Source organism: Sturnira hondurensis, unplaced genomic scaffold, assembly GCF_014824575.4.
Source record: "Sturnira hondurensis isolate 20B ecotype Veracruz unplaced genomic scaffold, ASM1482457v3 Scaffold0019298, whole genome shotgun sequence".
NCBI classification, from domain to species: domain Eukaryota; kingdom Metazoa; phylum Chordata; class Mammalia; order Chiroptera; family Phyllostomidae; genus Sturnira; species Sturnira hondurensis.
This window is the reverse complement of record NW_028091929.1, coordinates 92,760-108,152: the sequence shown is the minus strand read 5'-3', so window position 1 is coordinate 108,152 and position 15,393 is coordinate 92,760. Positions and strand designations below refer to the sequence as shown.

The following is a 15,393-nucleotide window of genomic DNA, read 5'->3' as shown; positions in this document are numbered from 1 at the left end:
GAAACTGATCCTGTTTCAGAATAGCATAGGGTGCTCCGGTACACACTGATTTTATTAGCTGTTTTAGATGGGGATCATTCTGTTGTCAGTCCAGTTTGGGAAATGTAGTTAGGCAAAATGACTTGTTAAACTGGCGTTCTCCAGAATTTTTTCATATGTGTACTCTAAATTTCCAATGACTATTTTGAAGATGAATATTTATTTGGGGGGTTATCTGGTAAAAATAATGCTTCGAGAAGCACACTTGGGGAAGCAGTGCTTTTGTGTGGATCTTATCCTTATAAACCATTAGATTAAAAAAGAAGCTGGAGCTATGGCTGACTGGCTTGGTGAGAAACTGCCCTGCCAGTCACAATCACCATAGGAATAATGATGCCCTAATCCAGTGGGAGAATAATGGATTAATTTTAATAGAATGCATTTGCTCCACAAATCTAGTAGTTAAAAGTTATTGGAAGTGTCTTTTTAACCCCAGAAAGTTGCAATGACATAATTTATGATGAATAAAAGTTTTATTATGAGAGTTTAAGACATATAACAAAGACAAATACACACACACACACACACACACACACACACACAAGAACGGTAGTAAATTATAGAGCTGGTCCTCACAGAGTTCTGAGCTGCCAAAGTTTGTCTTTGGCCACCCTTTCTGCTCTGACTTCCTGCCTTCTTGTTATCACTTCGTCTAGGTTTCCCATTACTGCTTTTCCTCAGTCACGCAATGGCCTCTAATGTGCCAGCTGTAAGGTTGGGAAATGTTCCCTATTAAATCAGTTTACCAAATTATATTGAGGACAGTTTGATCCTTGCTGTCCCTCCCATAGTTTTAACTGGGATCACTGACTTTAATAGCAAAGAATAGATATTTATTGTTTGAGGAGCCCTTAAGCCCCGGAAATTGCCAAGGGAGACAGCAGTTTCCTTGCTCAAATCAGGCCAAAGGCTCATTGGGCTGGCCTTGATTCATGGCCAGCTTGTGTGTCAGGGCACAAGTTCCCTCACTGATGCTAAGGGTCTCAGCTATGAACAATTTAAACTTGGGTGGAGAAATGTAATCTTTGTTTAAGGGAATTTTTATAATTTCCTGATAATTTATCTGTAGGGACAAAGGCTGCCATTGTGAGATAATGGAAAACTTATTGTGTGATCTGGTTGGGTGACTTTTTTCATGTACCATGTTTATTTTCATCACCACCTGCTACCTTTTCCTCCTTCAGAGTTTGTTTCTAGAGTGTTTATTATGGGATTTATGGGAACCGATGAGCAGGACACATTGTCCCTCAATAAAACTCACAAAGCTTCTGCTATGTGCATTTACTTTGTGTGAAAGAGAAAGTACTGCTGTTCAAGTAAAAGCCTATAAACTTGTCTTTTCCCAAAGTTGGCACAAATATTAAACCCTTAAGACATAGACATGTATATATTTTGTGATTCTTACATTGTCTTTGAAAAAATAATTTTATTCATAACTTGTCATTTATGGGCCCTGCTATTTCAATAGCAGAGTATGGGTATTAATATTGTAACTGGCTAAGAAAGAACTGTTACCATTTAAATAATGACTTTAAGAACTTTTTGTTTTTTCTCACAGAAAATCTTTTGATAACATATGATGATATAGGTCAGCAATATGAAACAATATAGTTTTGAACATTTTATTACATATCTTATTTATCAAACATTCACTGCATATATTCTGTCTGCTAAGTATTGAGGAATAGTTATATTATTGTAATGTTCCAGGAACTTACAATCTCCTCATGAAGGATATAGAAATATAAATGAATTATTCTTTGGAAGGTAAAACTTAATAAGAGTCATACATAAGTGAAAACAAAATGCCATGGGAAATGGTGAAAGGGTGGAAGTGACTTATTGTGTTTGGAGAGATAGAAGAAAGTTTCTCATGAAAGTCATAATATTGGATTTGGGCTTTGACAGATCAATTGGATTTACACATTAAAACCCAGGAATGGGCATTCAGTGAAGAGAGCATAGCATAAGTGAAGGCCCAGCTGTGTGGGGGTCAAGGCCAGTTGTGGGGAATGGCAATGGCTTGGTGTGACAGCAGGGGTGCTAGGGAGGCTGGGCTGGTGGCAGGGGAATTTTCAAAGTACTTGAAGATTAGTATGTAGAAGGCCTTGAATGACATGCAGAGGGAAACAGATTTTATATCGCAGGCAGTAAGAAGCCTTCCAAGGTATTGGAGCAAGTCAAAATATAAGTTAATGCATGTTTTGAAAAATCACACTGGTGGCAGTGTGGCAGATAGATCAGCAGAGGAGGTGATGGGTAGTTGCTTCCTTTCTTAGCGTGGTTTTGATTTTCCTCCTGAAATAAAGTGAAAGCACTGACTTAACTGGTCTTCAGCACTGCCATCACACAGGCTGGACTTAGACTTTGTCTGCTAGATCAACGCTGAAACAGAGGCATGGGAGGTGGGATAGCCTGGTGGTGTATTTCTTTCCTACCACATACTAGATCTGTGTCTGGCTAGGTCCACAGGACTTCCATGATCTTCACTTTACCCCCGTTGAAATGTGATTACTGTACAGAGATTAAGTAAAGATTTGATGATATAATGACTCAAAGAAAGGACTCTGGCTCTCTCCTCCCTTTGCCCAAGATGCTAAAGGGGAAGAAGGTGGTACTGGCCCTTGCTGTAGTAAAGAGGCAGGGGGCCAAGAAGGTGGTATATCCTCTGTTTGAGAAGAAGCCCAAGAAGTTTGGCATTGGACAGGACATTCAGCCCAAAAGGAACCTCACCTGCTTTGTCAAATGGCCCCACTACCTATGGCTTTAGTGGCTAAGAGCTATGTTTATAAGTGTCTGAAAGTGCCTCTTGCCACTAACCAGTTCATCCAGGCCTTGGACACCAAACAGTTATACATTTGCTTAAGCTGGCCCACAAATATTGACCAGAGACAAAGCAAGAGAAGCAGTGGAGATGGATGGCCCCGTCTGAGAAAAAAGCTGCTGGCAAAAGAAATGTTCCCACCAAGATGCCATGTGTCCTTCTAGCAGGGGCTAACACTGTCACGAGCCTGGCAGAGAACAAGAAGCCCCAGCTGGTAGTGATTGCACATGATGTGGATCCCATTGAGGTGGTTGTCTTCCTGCCTGCTCTGTGCTAGAAGATGGGTTTCCCTACTGCATCACCAAGGGGAAGGCCAGGCTGGGGCATCCAGTCTACAGAAACAATTGCACCACTGTTGCCTTCACACAGGTCAACTCAGAAGACAAAGGAGTGCCGGCGAAGCTGGTAGAAGCTATCTGGGCCAATTACAACAAAAGAGATGATGAGATGACTACCATCTCTCCCATCTGCTACCATTTGGAGGCAACATCCTGGGTCCAAAGTCATGGCTCCCAGTGCCAAGCTGGAGAAGGCCAAGGTGAAGGAAATGGCCACCAAACTGGGCTAAGTGTACACTGTTGAGTTTCTGTATATAAGAGCAATAAAAATTATTATTCAAAAACAAAGCAAAACAAAAATGATGATACCAGGATGATAAACATGCTATTTTAGTATCTCACCCATTATAAGTTTTTGAAGTTAGAGGTAGTACTTGAGTGGTTTTGAGATCCTTTACCAATGCTTAATACCCTACTGTGAATAATGTACAGATTTAATCGAACTATAGAGACTCAATTACTCATATTTTTTGAATTAAATGATACCAATCTCTGGCTCTGTTAATACAGTTAGTGCAAATACAGAGCATAAGCTGCTGAATAGACTTTCATTCAAGGTTTTTCCAGGGCTGATGGATTTTGATTACCTCCACTCCCTGTACTCTCTCTAGACTGTTTATTTATCAAGAAGAATATATTAAAACTTGTTAAGCCCTGGCTGGTGTAGCTCAGTGGATTGAGCGTGGGTCTGCGAACCAGACGATTGAGGTTCGATTCCCAGTCAGGGCACATGCCTGGGTTGCAGGCCAGTTCCCAGCAGGGGATACACAAGAAGCAACCATACATTGATGTTTCTCTTCCTCTCTCCTTCCCCTCCCCTCTAAAGATAAATAAATAAAATATTTTAAAAAGAACTTGTTAAAATAGATTTTATGTTACTACTGATAACACACATTGAGAAAGTAGAAAACCATAATCTTATTTATGTTAACAAAATATGACTACTAAAGAAATTGATGAGAGAATTCAGTATGTAACTTTCATTATATTTATTTTTCTTTTAATAACAGGATTTTTAATTCTTCAAAGAAGTGGCTTGCATTCCATTTTTGTGACCTGAAAAAAATAAGAGGCATATAGTTATTAATCTTAATAGGTCATTTGCTTGTGAACTTGCAAGGATTTTGCTTTTTTAATTGTTTCAAAAGTACATCTAGTTTAAGAACTGGGAATCTTTCTGCTCAAGGAGACAGTAAATACAAGAAAGACAGAGGTCTTCTTTCAGTGGTAGGTATTAGCTGATTTTTTTCCCCTAGAAACTAGGACACAAAATATTCCTCTATGTCTTAATATAATCTTTAATATACTTTTAATATAGTCTACTTTTCCTCAATTCAACTGGTAATTGACAGACCATCAACTTTGTTCCTGATATGGGAAGATGAAAGGGGCCTCCACTATAATTGGAATATTCAGCCTTTAGGATATTTTTATAATGTGACAATCATAGGCTAGGTTTGGGTTTTAATATTAATGAGAAAAGCACACGGTTTTCTAAGGAGTAGGCAGAAATCATGTTTAGATCCTACATCCACAAGTTCATCTATGATGATCTCCTTTGGTTGAAGTTTTGCCTCCTTTAGCCTTCCGACTCAGCCCCCAAATACACATATGGTGATGATCATAGAAAAATGTTAAAAACCTTTCTGTAAAAGTATTTTAATAAGAAAGTATCTGCTTCTATTATATCACAGGAAAGGGGGGTTTCCAACTATGATGTTGATAAGATCATGGAAAGACGTGTGTATCTCTGAGTAGAGACGCTGACAATCTTTATGGGAGAAAAAAGGTTGAGACAAATCATTAAGGAGTGTGGCTAAGTGAAAACATTGTGACCTTTTTTTTTTCATGGAATGATGCATTGCTATCTACAGACAACAAACGTAAAAAACGCATGCCTTTTACTCTGTGTACTTACCACCTGTTGCATGTGACATCCCACCAGGACTCTCTCTCCCTTACTGTCCACTGAGAGGTGTGGGGCCAGGTGGAGGTATCGGAGGAGGAAAGAAACAATATCTAAACCATGGGTACCATCGAGGGGGGAATGGCGGATATGGACCAGATGGTGGATATGGGTAAGGAGGCACATAAAACCGCAAAGGTGATTCATTGCTCCCACTGAGCTGTTGGGAAAAAAAGAGAAATTAAAAAGGCTGTTTTACCCTTTAAAAGGAAATGCATAAGAGAGTCTTTTAACATGTGTGTCTCCATTTTTAGGTAAAAGGCTTTAGAAACTCCAAAATCATTTACCTTTTCTATGTGTACTAAGAACAGAGATTTGGTTAATTTACATCATTTTAGGAAATTACTTAAAGATAACTATGTTCTTGTACCTTTCTACTCATAGCCAAATTTTTCAGATAGTCACTTCTGTAACTGTAAGTCCAAAGGGAAGGATGTGCATGAGGGGATGTCAAATGTCTTCTTTTGCATTTATACAAGGTCTGTACCCAAACCATGTGTTAGATATTTTCTCCTCTTCATCTCTTCTCCCCTCTCCCTCTCAATATTCATATTCTATTTGTATCCTTATCAAGTTCTGTATCCTTAACACTAGAGTTCTAGCCTCAAAACCATGCTTCCTTTCAGATGAAAGATTTCTACAAGCCCTGACTCGTGTGGCTCGGTTGGTAGGGTGTCATTCCTCAAAGTGAAACATTGTTGGTCTGATTCTTGGCCAGGGCGCATGCCTGGGTTCTGGGGTGGGGCAGGCATGGGAGGCAGCCAATGGATGCTTCTCTCTCCCATTGATATTTGCCTCCCTTCCTTCACCCTTCCCCTTCTCTCTAACAAATACATATTTTTAAAAAAGTTTTTTTGTGAGTATAAACAGATTCCAAAACAAAATTTCTTTTCAATTTTTTTTTCTTTTTATAAAAACATTTTTTTGATGAACTGTTTAGCTCTAAATGTCCCATTACTGAATTTGCCTCTGGTAGGATTATCGATGCCTGCACACATTTCCTAATTCTCAAGTTTTAATTATCATAATTTTCACTTTCTTCAGAATGGACTTGGTAGAGTTAAAGCAGAGTGGAGGCATTAGAAATGATGAACCTTTATTAAATAAGGCTTCATAATTTTAGAAAAAGATATCATAAACCAATCTATCACAGAATGATACCCATTTCAGTTTGGGTCCCATTGTTACCTGAAGTGCTCACATTATTCCCTTTGTGTAAGCAGAGATCAAATCCCTGAAGTCTACACTGTTGGGTGCTAATAAATAAACTCTGACGATTTCTCTAGAGTTTGGGAAGTTTGAATAAAGGAGTATCTTTAACCACAGTTAGATATTTTGCATGAGAACCTTGTATGCTAAAAAAAGAAAATGTAACTTACACTTCGTGGTTCTCTTTCCTGGTCTTGAGTGACCTGAAACTCAAACAATGAAATTAATTCAAGTTGTGCTGGCGAAGCACACGAACTGAGAGACTTGTACACATTGTATGAAGGAAAGAATTTGACTTCTCACTACCTGGTATTTTCTCATAGCATTCATTTCTTTAAAATATCTAGGATTTGAGTGTCCGTAATATATTGCGGGAACCATTTTCTGACAAGTCTTTCCATGTATTTTAAATGACACTGATTCCACTATGCCAAGGCTATGTGGAATTGAACTATGCAGTGAATGATACATCATTTATAATGTTTTCTAGAATATAATATTAAAAGAGCAGGTGTTAGACCTGTTTATAAAGTAGAATACAGTGTGTGTGAAGGGAAAAAATTTGGAATCCTGATCAGACTAAAATAATACCAGTTACTCTGGTGTGTAGAACTGGATACTTACCGGGAAACCAACTGTTATTGCCAAGATGGCTGCCATGAGAAGCAGCAGCTTCATCTTACACTGAAATAGCCTGGAAGTCAGCAGAAAGACCAAATGTTAGCGCAAATTTTTTAAAAATCCAGGTACATTGTGTGTTAAATTACCAATAGCTCTCTGATGTTGGGCAAGTCACTTAACAAATTTGGGAGACAATTTTAGAGAAGACAGAATTCAAGCTGAGCATTTACAATAGGAAGATATTAAAGAATTCAAGGGTTATTCAAAACCACATTAAGTAAAGAGTAAATAAATACTATCGTGGACTTCCAGATTAAGTCCTGTAGTCAGGACATACTACCAATTACCGCATTTCATTTTTTTACTTTTCAAGCTGCACCACCCATAGCAGTATATGAACGTATGTCTTTGAAAGATGCATCATTCCGGAGCATCACTTTTATTCAAGAATTTATAAGAAAACACAAGTATTTGAAATCAGCATGATGTAGAGTATAATATAACTATAGCCAAATTTAAAGGTCAAACGGAGGCTACAAATAAAGTGGCCGTTGTTCATACTTTCCAAAGTCTCTGGTATTGCGTGTTCTCTTTGTTTCCTGACTTGAGGCCCATAAAATCAAAATGATGACCCTCACCCTGTAACTGTCTTGGTGTGCCACTCAGCCAGCCTCCACCCCCACTGAGATTCATGGCCATTCTAAAACACACACTTATTACCTATGCAGATTTGAAGAAAAATTTACCCCAAACGATTGTCTAATTACTTAGCTTACAAGTTTCCAAGCATGAAAATCTCAATAATTTTACTTTGACAGTTCACAGGATATGTGTACATATATATATACACACATATAATTTATAATTTACACATATGTATAAATTATATATATGTCTTAGTTTGCAACGATAGTTAATATTTTCTCACCTGAAACTTTTCCAGTCAGTTTCTTTCATAGGAGGCTGCTGTAGGTGATGGGGAATGACTGGCCCTGGGTTTCACAGCTGTTTTATATGCTCCGAAGTAAATGGAGTGAAGGCAGTGCCTCAGAGGCCTCTCCCCTGGGATCAGTTATGACTCAGTGGAATCATCAGCCCTCACATTGTGTTGAAATTGCGGAATAACAGACATTTACAGTTTCATTGAAACTTTGGTTGAGTGACTACCGACTATATCTATTTGTGGTTTCTTGTGAAATTGTATGTATCATATAGTCAAAGCTTATCATTTTACCTAATATTGTTCCTGCTCTTATTTAAATTTTTTTCTTTAACTTCCCCAATTAAAAATTTATTTTCTAAGTATCCTGTTTTTATTGGTCATAATTTATTAGAAGACTTTTTTTGGCTGTGTAATTTTAAGAAGACAAAGAATCTTCAAAAATCTTAAAGATGGGATGAAAACCCTTTGCATGATTCTGCTTTCAGCTCCAGGGTTTTAGTCAGCAGGGTTAGAGCTTCTCACCGCAATGGACTATAGTTTTGGAGCATAAAAGCATTGTGATTACCTTTTGAAATATTATTCTCTTTTTCAATCAAAGCTTTAGTTAACAGAAAGGGTATAATAATCAACTGTAGGACTAAAATCTACAGACCTCAAAAAATTCAAGAATCACCTTAAATATGTGTGCATACTGTTTGTGCTGTAGTCAGGTCATAAAACTTGGGATTTTTACTATTTATTTAAGAGCTCTGAAGAATATTGAATCCTTGAGGTCAATTTCTATTTTAGGAGAGTTCACGTGATCCAAATAGTAGTAATGCATCAAAGTCCCTTCCTTTCCTTTCTCTTTTCTCAAGAGATCTCAGAAAAATAATAACAACTAACATTCTTGAGGACTTTAATTGCTTAAGAGCAAACCTAAGCATTTTATATGTATTGCAGTATTTAACCCTTAAAACAGACAACCTTAAGAGTAAAGTGCTATTATCAACATCATCCCATTTTACAGATTAAGAGACTGAGAAGTAGAGAATGCTAGCAATGGTCCTAAGACATCATAGCTAGTACTGGGGCAGATACCACAAGGAATACCTACAATTTCATTCTAAAACTCACATTATCCATTAGTCCTTTATATTGTCACTGTAGCAGTTTAGAAAAATCAGTGCAAACCAGGAGAAACATTCAATTTTCTTTATCTGTAACGGAAAATTCAATCTTATTTCATTGATTTAGAGAAAACTTCTTCAATCAGAAACTTAATTATTAAACCTAGTATCATGTTGTATCAGTTTTCATTTGGACCATTCTAAGAGTAGATTTCCCCAGGACTAGGGAAAATAAGCGTGTGTGAGTATGTATTTTTGTGTGTGCATAACATATTTTTCACTTCTGTATCTGACAACCTGTGTTTCAATTTCTTTTACTTATCTGAAATTATATTAACAGCTGCCACCCAGCCAGTCTTCTGCCCCCACAGTTGTTCTAAAAGCTGCCAGTTACCTCTTAATTGGAAAAACCGTGAATGCTTTTCTGCCTTCAGGTTATTGATATTTCTTGGTATTTAATAGTGGTGCCTGCTCCCATCTGGAAGCTTATTTTTCTTTTAGCTTTTGACTTCTTAAAAGTCTTCTTAAAAGCACTGTCTCTTGTTGTTTTTCAACTTCTCTGATAGCTACCTTAAGTCTTTGCTGCTTCTTTTTTCTCACTTCATTGTATATAACCTCTTATCTTTTTAGTTTATACTTGGCCTGAATAATAACATCTATATCTAGCTTCCTAACATGTCTTTGGCTTGAAGTTTTTAGTTTGACATCTTTAGCCATTCCATTTAGATCTCTGATAGGTATGACTGGAAATTGAACTTGTTATTTTTCACTCCAAAGCTACTCCTCACTTCTATTTAATCCTTCAGAGGATAGTTGTCAATGACTTATTCATCCTACTTAGAAATCTGAAGCTCACCTTATACTTTCTTTGTCTCTTCCCTTTGGCATCTAATACTCATTAAGTTTCCCTTCCTGCATATTCCCAGAATCTGTCTCTTGCATCCTTATTGCTATTTCCTTCATTTAGTTCCTCCTCCTCTTTTGAACTGTAAGAATAGCTTTGTAATTAGGCTCCCTGTCTTCATATTTTCTCTCCAATTAATTTTTCTCATTATCTTCTAAAGTGACTTTCAAGCCTTTTAAAGTGCAACTCATAGTTTAAAGTACATTATATGTCATAGCTGAGTATACATACACATACAACAGAAAGAGGGTTTTAAAAATATGTAATAGTTTTGTATATTACACTTTTTCAATGCATAAGGTTTTTCCAGCTTTATTGAGATTTATTTGGCATGTACCGTTGGGTAGTTTAAGGGTACAGTTGTAAGTATATGTTGTGGAATGATTAGCACAGCGAGGCTGGTTAACGCATCCATCACCTCACATAGTTACCTTTTTGTGTATGTGTGATGAGAACACAAGACCCAACTTTCAGTAACTTTCAAGTATACAACACAGTATTGTTAACCCCAGTCACAGTGCTGCACAGCAGGTACCCTGAACTTACTCACTTTATCACTGGAAGTTTGTACCCTTCCATCAACATCAGCCACTTCCCCCACTCCCCAGGCCCTGGCAACAACCAATCTACTCTCCATTTCTATGAATTTGATTTTATGGTTTTTGATTTTTTAATTCTCACCTGAGGATATGCTTATTGGTTTTAGAGAAAGAAGGAACAGAGTGGGAGAGAGAGAGAAGCAGTGATCAGTTGCCTCTGGCACACTGTAACCAGGGACCAAACCCACAACCCAGGCATGTTCCCTGACTGAGAATTGAACCCCCAAACCTTTGCTTACGGGATGATACTCAAACCAACTGAGCTGAACAGGCCAGGGCAATGAATTTGTTTTAGTTTTTCAGATTTAACTTATAAGCAAGATCATATAATATTTGTCTTTTGAAAAGGAACATTTTGCTTTCCTCTTCTTTGGTTTCTATTTGTTTTGGCCCACAGATAGTCCTGATTAAGTTAGCACGTTGCTAAATGGTTATCTTGTTATTGAAAGTGTACCTATCATGAGGCAACAGGAGTGATGAAGATGTCAGCCATGGGTGCCCCCAAGCTGAATGAAAGGAAGAGCTGTAGATCTGACAGGTCTGTATTTACATTTGTAGGTCTTCTTCTTTATTAGTTGTAAGAAGGCAAGCCAGACTCTCTGAGTCTCAGTTTTCTTGTCTTGAAAGTGAAGATAATTATCTCTGGAATTGGGAATGAAATGAAGTGAAATGAAATGTATAAAAGCACTCATCGTGGTGTCTGACTTCATAAATGATGGTTTTACCAGCATCAAAGCTGAACTTTAGAGTAAATTAGTCCTCTTTTTGCCATATATCTTTAGGGTTTTTCAAATAATTAGGTTCCTTAGTTAATATAAAGGTATATGAACGTACCTTATATGGTAATTAGAACTGAGTAGGAGTTAATATGTTAGTTAAATCTGAATATACATAACAGAGTTTTGAAACCAAGCAATGTCAGAAAAGTGGAGATCATTCTTTCAGGTTAGTGATTTAACTTTACCCTCCATGCAAAGAGCCGAGCACTGGCTCATAGGTGTAATTCTGGGTGAATTCAGGGGTCGTTACTTTCCTATGTTGACCTTAATGAATGCAGCCAGAATCTAATAAACAGAAATCACCTCTGTGAAGTTTTGAGCACATCATTGTCTTTCAAAGCCCAAGGGTCAGCCAAGGAGGAGCAACCAGGATGTTTTGCTCACAAAGAGGTTGTGAGTGGCCTTCAGGAGCTGGACAGGCTATAATGTGAGAGAGAGCTTGAGTCCATATTTGGGGATGCAGATAAGCAATAGTGAAAATTAGTATATCAAGACATTAACTAATCTGTAAGGAAAAGCTTTTTAAAAGTTAAAAACACCTATCTCTGCAGATATTCCAGGAAGTTTGGGTGGCCCAAGGCTGAGGTACAGCTGAGGGGATTTTTGTGTAGTCAGTGGATTTTGTTAGGTGACCTCTCTGTATCCTTTCAGCTATGACTCTCAGGCTGGGTTGTAAGTGGGGATTAGACTACCTACTGGAACAAGTTTAGCAATTAGTGGGGTGAGGGGTGGAAAAAGGCACACAGGCCTATTCTCACAACAGGATTAGAATTGGTGGTAGGGAAATGCTCATTTTAAGCCACATATGAGAAGTCTTAGCAGTGGATTAACTGATTCTAGAGTTAATAAGAGAAGAGAAATAGCTTGTTCCATATTTTTTTGGCTGACAAAGTTTGTAGAAATACAAACCACATTCTTTAGGCATTCTCACTTTTTTGTGTGTGAATTGAAAACCAGGAGATACGATCTAAACTGTAATAGATTTGCAGACATGTTAATACTAAAGAGGAATTTTGACTTTTAAAAGTTTTTGACATCTTCCCTCTGAGAGAATGGATACAGACAAACACCTGCATTCCCTTCAAAGCCTGTGTAAATGTTATACATTTAACCAGAAGTGACTGTGGTGACTGGACTCCTCTGGGTGCCAGAGTCAAGGGTAGACAGCCCCATGCCCACTGTGGTGTTCCCCAGAATGGGCCTGGCTCACACTGGTGCACAATATGTGATTAATAAATACTTCTTGAGTTAAAAAATATGATCTTTCAAAATTCTTTGGATATTTCCTGGTGTCCTTTATTAGTTATACCATATCTTAAAGCCCTATGGCCAAAAGCCAAGAAGCCCTGGTTGTTAACTCCTTTCATACATGTGGGATGTAATAATTTTATATAATTTCAGTTTTATTCTAAATGCTATTAATGATTTGATATTTTTTTCATATGGCCTAACTCATGGAAATTGCCATATTTGGTATATATTACAAGTAGCTTATGTGGCCCATTCCAAAACTCCCCCTTTCCTCTGCAAAATACAGGGTCCAGCAGAGTAACACCTGCTTGACTGTGGTTGGTAGGACAATAGTATGGGTTTGATAATTTATAATTTTCAGTTGAATGTTGTATCTAAAATGTCATGTGATATGTTTCAGTGTGATTGTGTTAGAGAATTACATGCTTATGATTTTGTAATGAATGATTTTGTAATAAAAAGGGGTGTTATTTGTGCTGGACCCTGTATATCCACCCTTTCTTTTCTCAAATTCCAACTAAAGATAGTAAATACAAAACCTTAAAATCTTAATGACCTCCTCCTATGCACTTTGCATTTCTTCCTAAAATACTTGAATAGGACCTACCATTCTGATAGAAAACATGGTTTACAGAACTACTACTGAGTCTGTGTTACACAGAGCCTTGTAGACACTCCCTGCGGCTCCTCCTGAGCAGAGATTTTCCCCTGACGTACACCCCTCAGGCAGAGGTTAAGACAGTGGTCTGCAGAGTCACACACCCAGGATCTGAATCACACTACTCTCCTTAATTTGGATGAAGCTCTAAACCTTTTATAACAACCCAGTTGAGCATTAAGATAACAATAGCAATATATTTCCCTGATTGTCTCATAGCTTTAACAATTTAGATAAAAATTATGTTTTCTCCATGGCAGTGTGTGAAAATCAAAGGTCTTGACCTATGGTCTCCTTCATGTCCATGTCTGATCTTCTCCATGTTCATGGTTCAGTTGAATTATCAAAAGTGAATCTTTTGAATAAGAATCTTATTTGAATAAGAAGCTTTCTGGCCCTGGCTGGTGTAGCTCAGTGGATTGAGCGTGGGCCTGCGAACCACACAGTTTCGGTTCGATTCCCAGTCAGGGCACATGCCTGGGTTGCAGGCCAGTTCCCAGAGGGGGACTCAGAGAGGCAACCATACATTGATATTTCTCTCCTTCTCTCTTTCTCTTCCCCTCTATGGATAAATAAATAAAATCTTTTAAAAAAAGAAGCTTTCTGTATTTAATGGATTCTAATTACACTAAATCTGAAAGGACCCACATAAATAGAAAATGTCCTTTTACCTTTACATTATTTAAGGGAACCCTGTCAAAATGCTTATGTGCTAGAAGCTGACAAATACTTTATATGAAATATATTGCATGTCTTATGATTTGGGGAGAACTAGCAAACAGGGCTGCTCAGCCATTGGCCTTTGCTGTTTAAGTTGTGAAATTATTGGTGGGTGAAATCAGATGGTATTCAAAGTAGGCTTTGCTCATTAATGTTATGTATAATTTTATTATATTAAGCATTTATGGTGCTTTAATTAGAGAGAAAGTGCTATGTAAGTCGCTGTGTCGCACTGATGAGAGAAGACGCTGCCCATGTTTTCCTCAAGTCCACAGCTTGTCAGACCAAATACACAGAAGTGGCAATGGCATCTGCAAGTGAAATGATTAAGGGAGCACAGTTATCATAGGAACACAGGACCCCTACCCCCACCTAAAATGGTCTATGAAAAATTAAAGACCTTAGAAATTATATGACATTAGTCAAATGAACAGGAGGAGGAACAATTGTACAGGCACAGGAAACAGAGTGTGAAATTTCAGGTATCTGGAGCTCATGGCAAATTTTGTGAATGTGAATGAGTTTGACTGGGGTGTAATGATCAAGAGGTATATTATGGCAAATGTATCTGCAGGAGCAAGTAACATAAACTTTTCGAGCCAATTAAAGGAGTTTGTAGATTAAGTATAAACCAATGGGAAGGTGTCACATGGTTTGTATCACTTGAAAGTGGGATGTATCACTTGAAAGAGGGATGTATCACTCTTTCAAGGGGAACAAGTATGGAAGTAGTTATATATTAGTCCTCATAGGAGATGAGCATGGTCTTCAGGAGAGGTAGTGCAGATAAATATAAAAAGACACAAAAGATACTTATGAGGAAAAATTTCCAGAATATGGACCTCTAGTTTCTGTTAGTGTTGGAGAAAGTTTATGTTGAACTAAACCTCCTTGCTAATTACAATTATAAGCTCTGGGCATAATATTGAAACAAACAACATTTGAAAGTTATTGGAGAGTGACTAAAAGCAGATAGAAACTTAAAAGAAAATTAGATTCCTGTAATAAAGGTGAAATCTACATTCATATCACCTTTTTTATATGGCCTCCCTAACTGCAGGGTGTAGGGCCAACTCAAGTTCAGTAAAAGAGTAACAGGTCATATGATCTCACCTTTACCAGGAACCTAAACAACAAAACAAACAAACAAGCAAAATATAATCAAAGACACTGAAATAGAGAACAGGCTTACAGAGACCAGAGGGGAGAGGAGAGGGAATTTCAGGGATTAAGGGGAAGGATTCATGGGAGCAAGTATAAAGGACACATGGACAAAAACTAACAGGGGTGGAAATGGGAGGAAGGTGGGGAGGGATGGTGGTGTGGGCGGGATGGGAGTAAAAGACAGAAAACTATACTTGAACGATAATTAAATAAATTAAAAAGTTAAAAAAAAGAGTAACAGGTTCTGAGACATCAAAAAAGAAAGTTTG

General features: G+C 37.7%; 1 protein-coding gene and 1 pseudogene across 1 annotated transcript; one reads left to right on the top strand and one right to left on the bottom strand.

The window, feature by feature from the left end:
• The first annotated feature begins 2,632 nt into the window (after positions 1 to 2,632).
• On the top strand, positions 2,633 to 3,458 carry LOC118974362 (60S ribosomal protein L7a-like; annotated as a pseudogene).
• A 735-nt stretch (positions 3,459 to 4,193) lies between these two features.
• Positions 4,194 to 8,005, bottom strand: FDCSP (follicular dendritic cell secreted protein). The gene is made up of 5 exons (XM_037027755.1): positions 7,926 to 8,005; positions 7,001 to 7,070; positions 6,547 to 6,579; positions 5,120 to 5,327; positions 4,194 to 4,257 (listed from the first exon to the last, which is right to left on the bottom strand). Exons 1-4 carry the CDS (start codon positions 7,952 to 7,954, stop codon positions 5,160 to 5,162), a joined length of 300 nt encoding a protein of 99 aa, XP_036883650.1. The 5' UTR covers positions 7,955 to 8,005; the 3' UTR covers positions 4,194 to 4,257; positions 5,120 to 5,159.
• Positions 8,006 to 15,393: the final 7,388 nt, after the last annotated feature.

Coding starts and splice junctions, on each gene's coding strand:
- FDCSP (XM_037027755.1), bottom strand. CDS start 7,954: ATGAAAGAAACTGACTGGAAAAGTTTCAG. Junction 7,071..7,925: donor ACTGACTGGAAAAGTTTCAG/GTGAGAAAATAT, acceptor GCTGACTTCCAG/GCTATTTCAGTGTAAGATGA. Junction 5,328..6,546: donor AGGAAAGAGAACCACGAAGT/GTAAGTTACATT, acceptor TTTTCCCAACAG/CTCAGTGGGAGCAATGAATC.